General features: G+C 34.1%; 1 protein-coding gene across 1 annotated transcript in view; it reads left to right on the top strand.

Moving 5' to 3' along the window:
* LOC107714916 (pleckstrin homology domain-containing family G member 5-like) overlaps positions 1-3882 on the top strand; it is a 77476-nt gene extending 73594 nt beyond the window's left edge. Inside the window, exons 20-21 of the mRNA XM_016520914.1 lie at positions 663-1592; positions 2599-3882. Of these exons, the coding sequence (XP_016376400.1) occupies positions 663-1592; positions 2599-2608 (940 nt within the window). The 3' untranslated portion in view covers positions 2609-3882. The remainder of the gene's footprint in view (positions 1-662; positions 1593-2598) is intronic.
* The last annotated feature ends 5893 nt before the right edge of the window (positions 3883-9775 follow it).

The raw sequence follows: 9775 nt of genomic DNA, 5'->3' as shown, positions 1-9775 counted from the left end.
TATTATATTATATTATATTATTTATTTAAAATAATTCTGTAAACCTGCTTTGGAACAACCTAATTATTATTATATTATATTATATTATATTATATTATATTATAAATTTAAAATAATTCTGTAAACCTGCTTTGGAACAACTTAATTATTATATTATATTATATTAAATTATGTTATATTATATTATATTATATTATATTATATTATATTATAAATTTAAAATAATTCTGTAAACCTGCTTTGGAACAACCTAATTTATATTATATTATATTATATTATATTATATTATATTATAAATTTAAAATAATTCTGTAAACCTACTTTGGAGCAACCTATTTAAACAAAGTGAATATCAAAGTTGACTAACTGACAGTGTTATAAAATAGAAATGTCAAATTGTATTTAATTAAATAAAAAATAAAGAAAACAAATAAAGAAAAATTAATTAATTATAAATTATAATTAATTACAAAATCTACAAAATTATTATAATATTTTATTATATATTATAATAACTACTTTTTTTTCTTTTCTCTGTTTTCTTTTTTCTAATTAATGCATTTTTTTATTTTAATTTTAATTTAACATAAAAATTGGCAATCAGTTGACCTGCTGGGCATTTTGTTTTATCATAAACTCACATTATTGTTTCTCTGTCTTAGCCAATCAGATGGCTCCACAGAAACCCTGTCAGTGATGGATATGGATGAGTCTGGATCATCTTTGGATCCTTCTACTCTTCAGTCTGACCTAGGTGGGCATTCAGACCAGGATGCCGGTCTGTCCCAACTCACTGACTCTGGCGTCCCACAGCGGGACTTTGAGCCCCATCCGGACAGTCAGGAGGGCTCAGACCTGGACCCACAGTGCCGTTCCATGTCCATGGACAGCGCTTATGGGACACTCTCACCAGAGTCCATGGTGGAAACCCAGAGTCGAGTGGCCCCAGTAGAGGAAGACGACTCCGAGGATGACAAGGAGACGACGGGTGACGAGGGAGAAGATGAAGAGCAAGAAAATGCAGAAGAGGAAGACGATGAGGAAGACAAAAGCTCATTCGGATCTCAGAACTCCGTGGCACTTTCTCTGAAGCCCAGGCGCCGGCCGCCCGTTCACTGTCGCCTGCCGTTTTTAGAGAGACTCGCCGTCAAATCCCGTTCTGAGGACAACCTGCTGTCCACAGTTCACCATGATAACAGTAATCACGGTGTTGCCAGGGCAGCCACAGAGCGCACAGGAAGTCGGCACACATGGGAACAGAGGGTTAAATATTTAGAAGCGCCACTCAGCAGGAGCCTGACGGAGCTCAACCTTGCTGAATCAGACGAGTGTCTCCCGACGGACGAAAGCCACAGTCTCACATGCAGCTTGCCCTCGAGCATGCTTTTGGACACATTGAGACTAGCCAAAATTGCACATGAGGCTGGTAGCAACCAGATTCCCTGCAGTGCGTCAGACGGGGAGCTCTCGCCCCCTAGTGGCCTGGAGGGAGTGGGCCGCTTTAAGAGACCCCAGCAGCACAAAAAACTCACACTGGCCCAACTCTACAGGATACGCACCACACTGGTGCTCAACTCAACGCTCACAGCCTCGTAAGTGTCATGTTTGTGATTGTACGTGTATTTGGATATTGTTATTTTCCGTCTTTTACAGAAATTTTGCAAAAATTAAAATTCATTTGCAGAACATTTTATTTCTTAAGCTATTTGTGATATTTTGGTTGTTTTTTTAATTGTGTACCGTAACTAAGATATAGGGAGAAAAAAGGAATAATTATTAAAAAAAATTATACATAATTTTTGTTGTTTTTAAATAATTTAAGTAAATGAAATTTACTTGCTTTTTATTTTCATTTAAATAAAATTAACATTTTTATTTAATATAACATTGGTAATTATTCAGAGCTACACAAACAAATTGAACAAATATTCAATTTATTCAATTAATTTAGCTCTTTTTACGATATAGATTGTTCCAAAGTAGTATTACAGAAAATAGAAAAAAGAAAAACTAAAATGTAGAAGTTATCTTTGTAATATAATGTAATATAACAATTTTATAATCTAATTTTCCTTATATATATATATATATATATATACTTTAAATGTTATAATATAATTAATTTGTGTTATTATATTATATAAAAAAACTACACCATATAAGATGGTAGTTATTAATCTTATAGAGTAAATTTATATTGGTAAGTTATATAATAATAACTAACAAAACGATTAATCGCGATTAATTGCATTCAAAATAAAAGTTTGTTTACATACTATATGTGTGTGTACTGTGTATATAATTTATATTATATATAAATATATATCTAACATGTTTTCCTTAATATATACATGTATGTGTGTGTATTTATATATACATAATAATTATACACAGTACGTAAATATAAATTTTTATTTTGAATGCGATTAATCGTTTTGCAGCCCTAATTTATTAATTTATTTAGCCTCTTTTCCAACACTTCCTCCTCCTGTCCTCAGATGAAATTTTAGTCTTGGATTGACATTGAAACATTTTGTGTTGCGACAAACTTGTGCCGTGAAAAAGTTTTCTGACTCTTGTCATCCTCTTTGTCCTCAGAGAAGTGTAGCATCTTTCTGGCACAGATGTTTTGGGGACGACGTTGAGAGGCGGGACACAAATGCACTCGACCCAGCGAGCTCTCCGGCTGCCCTCTCGCTCCCTGTCCCGGTCGGATGGATTCCTCCGCGTGTAGCTTTCCTGTCGTTTCTCTGTGGGAGCGACGTCCGCAGACTCATTAACTCCCTGCACTTTGTAAAACACAACTAACTTCTAAAGAGGTCAAAGCTTTCGGTGAGACAGCGCTATTATCAGAACGATAACTTAATATACAAAATGATCAAAGACAAAGGGGTTTGAGAGTATGAGGTTTCAACTCGTCACATGATGGAAATGAGAATAAAACGCCACATCTTGGATTCCTTAATCACCCTGTTTGCTTTCTAAGAGTATTTCTGTTCTGACAGAGGGGTGATTCATGTTAACTGCACTACTGTACGTGACTGTGTGTGTGTGTTTATGAATGAGAAAGTGTGCAAATTCATGTGCATTTGTATGACTGAGTGGGTTATAGATCTCGACCTAAACCAAATCACTGTTTGACTTCAGATAACTTGAGTAGCCACTATGGCACATTACGCATTACTTTAGGACCAGTGTTATGTTCATATGACAGGAATATTTCTGTTAATTGCTTATACTATTAAATCTTTGGGTTGACGTGGCTTATATAAGTTATACATGAGCACATCGAACCCCTTACTGTATATTGTGTTGTGTGAGAAGTTGGATTCATAAATGCATAAATAATATCTGAAATGCTTCAGCAGAGATGTGGTATAAAAGACAAACAGACTGAAAAAAAGAATCCTGTATTTTGGTTTATATTGTTTAAGGATTCAGGAAGTGTCGCCTGACACTAGATGAGCACTTATTAGAGATCTTCTGACACTGAGTAGGGTGTTTGGTTTAAGTTGAAGCTCATGTTAGTTTTCAAACATTAACATATGTAATGATGATTTATTGGGTTTTTTGGTAATCTTATGATTTTGCAGATACTGCTGTTACCAGAAAGTTTGAAGTGAAACGGACTGGTGCTTCACTAAACCAAGTCCTTCTGAACTCCCGTTTTGAAAGAAAGAAAGAAACAAAAAAATACCCTGCCCAAAGTAAATATGGTGTATTATATGTTTACTTAGGCTTTTTGTGTTTGTCATATTTATTGAGCTTGCATTGTTTTATATATATATAATACGGTCTATAATAGTATCATTTCACTTCACGGTTGTGTTTTTGTTTTTGTTTTGTTGTCTTAATTTGTTCATTGTCATGTTAAATTAATTTTGAAATCTGCTAAGAACCAAAATAACCTTTTTTTCCATGTGAGGGAGTGTTCCTTAAATGTCTTTCAAAATAAAAGACATCTTTCAGTATTCACAGAGTTTGATGTGACTTTTTAGTGACCTCTGAGATAGATAGATAGATAGATAGATAGATAGATAGATGGATGGATGGATGGATGGATGGATAGATGGATAGATAGATGGATAGATAGATGGATAGATAGATAGACAGATAGATAGACAGACATTAAAAATGCATCAAGTTGAAATGAAATAAAGGTTCAAACGAATAGTGCCTTTGACAAATGTGTTTTAAGAAATTTGGAGTAACTGACATGTTAAGATCATCTAGCTAAGTTAAACATAAATAATAGGATTTTTCTAAAAACATAAAATATTTAAGTTGACCAACAGACTGCTTGAACTTCGGTCATCTGGATGATTTATGCATACAGAAAACCTGCATATTGTGCACAGTATACATATTATATGGTGCAGAAATAAGGAGATGTATGGAAAAGTTTGGATAAACGCAATGTAAATGTAACCATAAATAAACAGTAAAAATGAGTAATGCAGTACTATAGTGAGTAGGAAAACACATTTAGTAAAGGCATTAGTAATGTTGCAAATGATTGTTTTTAACCTCTTATTCATCAAATAATTGTGCGTGTATTTAAGTAAAATATGCTTCTAAAACGTGGTTCTGATGCAAAAAGCCACATATTAATAAACAAACATAATAATGTAATAGGTAATACAAACAATATATGATCAAAAATAATATTTTACACTATACTCTATATAAATTGAGTCTTACACGCCTGGCATCTTAAAGATTGAATACCCCTGTCCTTGTGCACCCTAAAACTTTCCGACAAAAGTAATTCCTCACTATGAGCACTAGAGGGAACTACTGAGTCAAATATAAGAATTACAAACTACAGTGGCGCTGATTCATTGTCATTGAACTGGCTCTGCAAAGGAAAGCTAATGCTAATGTTACTTAACTTTTAAGGTAATATTTCTCACTCAATTTCACAGTATATGTAGTTATAATAACTTGCTAAACTTACTTCACTCTATAAAAGGCCTCTTCAAGGGTGAGTGCTGGCTACTAGGTTACTCCGTGTTGGGAAGTAACTAGTTACATGTAACTGAATTACGTAATTTAATTACAAAATACTGAGAAGAAACGTGTACTTAAATTACATTTTGAATAGGGTAACTTGTAATCTGTAACCTATTACATTTCCAAAGTAAGCTTCCCATTCCCAACACTGCTCATCTCCGGTTTTTCCAGCAGAAGGACAGTCAAACATTAGAAAGTGTAATCTAGAAAGAGCTAATATGAGGCTGCATAAACAGTCCATCTAAACGGTTACTTCCACTGATCTACATTCAGCTACAACTGCTAAATCACTTGAGCATTGACTATATGTGGACAGTATATGTAATCAAACACAGAATGGCTTTGATTCATCATACAGCAGATGTCGGTCTCCCTGAATATGTTTTATAGGAACATAAACACAAGATGAGATGCTCGGCTGTGTATTTACATGTGGCGGATGTTAAACCGTACATGGCCTCCTCTTACATTAGTTACTCTCAAACGGTTTCATCAGATGGATTATGTATCTTATCAGTCAGTGTTTTGACATTCATGCAATCAGATCTTTCTGGGTTGGCCTAAACTCATTCACCCTCTGTGCACTGCAGCGCTTGGCATTCTGGGATGTGTGCGGGCCAAGGTGTATTTACAGGTGATTATATCAGCTAATCGGTGGATTACAGCATGTTGACTCCACACAAGACCCTAATCCTCATGGAAAAGGCAGCGTTCTGGCCCCTGGGATTTTCTGCATTAATCCCATCCTAGATTTGCCGGATCCAGCCCCGACCTCCCCCCCGATTCCCACATCTGGCCTTCTGGGGCTTATCAATGTAGTCCTCCATTCTAGAAGTAGTTTATTATGCTTCATCGCTGATACACTGGACTTTAATTATAAAAATGCAGCTTTACGCTGCGACCCAAAAGTAATTACACAACCTGAGTCGATTAGCTGCTCCGTTTGTTTGTGTGTGTGTGTGTGTACCTTCATACACACCTCAGTACAGTATCATGGTACAGTGATTTTCTTTGTAATAAATAAATATATATATATATATATATACACACACACATATATATATACACACACACACACACACACACATATATATACACACACACACACACATATATATATATATATATATATACACACATACACATACACACACACACAGTATACAGTATACATGTATTACTCAGCAAGGATGCATTCATTTGATAGTGACAGTAAAGATTTGTAATATTGTTACAAAATATTTCAATATAAATGTTCTTTTGGACTTTCTGTTCATCAAAGAATCGTGGGAAAAAAGTAAATCATAAAACCAGAAACTAATATTAAAACCATGCAAAAGAAATTCACTACTTGAAATAAAATAAATTATTTAAAATGAACTAAAATGTAAAAAAAAAAACACTTTTATAAATTTCAGCTAGTTGACAAGGCAATATTTTAGTTTAGTTTAACTTTTACTACAATAACAAACACTAATACTCAAATAATTAAATAATTAAAATAAAACCAATAATTAAAATGACAAAACACAACTAAATTAAAACTTTAACCTAAATATATACATTTTGATCATATAAATTTTGAACTGTGACAGCAAAGTTTCGTAATAATGTTACAAAAGAATTAAAAATAAAATTAAAGAATTAAAATTTTAATTAAAGAATTAAAAATAAAAAAGTAAAACATTTATTTCAGCTACATATATAACTCAATAAATAACAAATTAATGTAAAGATTTTTGTCCAATTAATTTGATTATTTGAACTGACACTGTACTGTACGTCTGTCACTACGTCCGACACAAACCATCGTGAACTCCTGCTTCTCCTTGTGACAGATGTCATAAAGCATCCTGTAAAAATTGTCTGATTAACACAAAAGGGCACTTTGGCAAATCCAGATTACGAGAGCACTTTCCTTTATTAAACGCAGCAATCCCAGCACTCTCTGCAGCTCTGGGATTAAGAGCAGGTAGACGCCATTGTCTGTCCAAACAATCCCTCTGTAAGCCTGCCGGTGTGTCTGCGCTCGTGACGTGTGTTAGTGTGAACACCGTTCTCTGAGTTCTCTTTAATCAACATCATCCTCTTTAGAGGCCGAGGTGATTGGATTTAGGTTGTGTTTGTATGAGAAAGAGAAATGGGAATAAGAGCTGAGGTATGTTGACAAGCGCCGGCCATATGGAGAGACTCACCTTAGAGTTATGATTGATGATCAGCTGACTTTCTCAGACCACATTGCTAAAACTGTCCGGTCTTGCAGATTTGCTTTATTCAACATCAAGAAGATCAGGCCCTTTCTTTCGACTCTATTTATTTACTAACTGCTTGTTTTCTTAAAAAAAAAAACGAACACTATAGCTTCTCTAATCTTTTTGTATTCTATTTGTTTTATTTTTATTTATTATACAATTAACAAAAGCAAAAAAGGCCTCAAACACTAGCTTGTGCTATTCTTTTATTTATATTGTTTTCTTTTTATTTATTATAAAACCTTGCTACGTGTACTGCATTGAGCTAACTGAGACTTGTTATAGCATTGCTCTTTTGTTGATTTTGATTGCTTCCATTGTCCTCATTTGTAAGTCGCTTTGGATAAAAGCGTCTGCTTTATGACTAAATCTAAATGTAAATATAATATTTTATATATATAATATATATATGCTAGAAGGAACCAGCCTCTAGTTTTTTTTATACTTTCAGATGATGATTTTTATTATTATAATTATTTTTTAATTGAGTTTTTGTGATTATTTGTCAGCACAAATAATAAAAAGATAAATATATAATAAATATAAACAATAAAAAGCATCACAGATGATTCATAATAATTTATATGCCATAAGGAACTAGGCCTGAGGTTTCTTTTTTTCGAATTACTTCTGCTTGGCTTAATATTTAAGCTGTTTTTCTGTTCTGATTCGGTCCCATTAGACATAACATATGTCTGCGAGCTCATAATCATTACTTAGGTGTTTTGAAAAATGAAAGTGACCATACGGCACAGTTTATAAAAACAACTTTACAGAGATTACTGTTATTGTATCAGCCTTAAAGAGCTTATTGTCATTCCAGTATTGTATTTTTGAGGGGGTTAATGCACATGAAAATGAAATGGAAATCCATTTGGAAATGCCAGACGCTGCTAGTGAGAAGAGAAGTAGAGTTGTGATGTAAACGGGTTGCATTTACCACCATTTTTGCAATTAAGCTGGTGTACTGTAGTTCATACCTTCAGATTACCAGATGTCAAATCCCTGAAGCCAAAGTAAAAGATAACATGAAATATTCAATTATTTTGTGTTCTAAATGCAAATAAAGAAAGAGCACAGGCGTCTGATTGTGTCTTGCATGTGGTGCTTTGAGCGAATTATAAGTCACCAATCTATTTGTGTTTGATTATTAACCCAAATTTATATCAGGTCATTTCATCCACACATAGTAGCTAAATAAGTGTGACTAGTGATGGTAAAGCATGTGACTAGCCTTCATCAGCCGTATGAGTGTCCAGTAGAGAATGCTGACCTCCCGAAATGTCCCGTCACTTCCAGTCATTAAACATTAGGGCTTAAAGTTCTCCGGCACCGTGCTGGTGTACCGGATCTCCGGCGTGCAGCGTTTGGCTGCGGAAAAAATAGTCCTACGCGCAATGGTCAAAGATGTCCATCTAGCGCATATTTACATAGAAAAGCTAATTGTTAAGCAGCGGAGCTTTATAAACAGCTCAGAGTAATCATGTCATCTCCATAAAACGATATGATTGCAGAACAAATTTACCGGGATTTTTGAAAAGGTCCTGTTCACACATGTTCTATTAAGGGTAACTTACCGGTAATTTACCAGTAAAGACTGTATGTGTGAAAGGGGCTAAACTCTTCCTCTGTATATGCCGTGAATTTGAATTGCTTAACGTTCATCTGGAAAAACAGTGTGCATCTCACTAGATTTGTAACGTAAATCATTTTATAAACCTTTGCCAACACAGGAGAATACATCAACCTATGTCTAAATCAAGCGGCAACCTCCCCTCTCTCTCGTGAAGCCAACAAGTGACTTAAACTGCAATTCGTCGACTGGCCGCTAGAGGCTGGCAGCAAAAGGGAGTCAATCCCATAGACTCCCCATGTTAAAATGCCCAACTTTACAGCAGAAAAAGACATGTTTACAGCCTGGTTCAAAAAATGATTTAAATTGCTTATTTCTCTGGATTTAAACATTCTTCGAAACATTTGGGATGATGTAAGTACACAAGTCAGCAAAATATATAACACTGTTCTAGTGGTTTTTGGATATTTTAATAAAAAAATCTGACATATTGTGCCTTTAAGTTGGTTATGTTCATATTATGTATAGCATATTACATTATGTATTTTAACAGTGTTGTTCAATACAATCATGTAATTTCTTGGTTTTGATATTTTATTTGAGCAAATTATTATTGCCTCATCATTAGTTTATATATAAATAGTCATACTAAGGCCTGTATTTTGTTTATATTTCATAGATATTTTAATAAAATGTATTAATGTGTACTGTTCCTATGTTCCTAAATACTTTTGTCTGTATTTAAAATCACATAGTGTTTATTTAGTGTATAAAGAGTGTTTATAGAGATGGTTCTGTCATTATAAGATGCAAATGAAGTTATTTATCCTTTATTCATTCTCTTTTAGTCTTCAGAGCACAAAGGGTTAACTGTAGGAGGTTCTGTTTGCAGATAAGGGTGGAGGGAACTTGGCAAGTCAGTGTACACTTTTCTTCT

The sequence above is a fragment of the Sinocyclocheilus rhinocerous genome, unplaced genomic scaffold (assembly GCF_001515625.1).
Source record: "Sinocyclocheilus rhinocerous isolate Xijiao unplaced genomic scaffold, SAMN03320098_v1.1 scaffold28, whole genome shotgun sequence".
NCBI lineage: Eukaryota > Metazoa > Chordata > Actinopteri > Cypriniformes > Cyprinidae > Sinocyclocheilus > Sinocyclocheilus rhinocerous.
The sequence above is the reverse complement of the archived record's forward strand: the minus strand, read 5'-3'. Positions and strand labels throughout refer to the sequence as shown.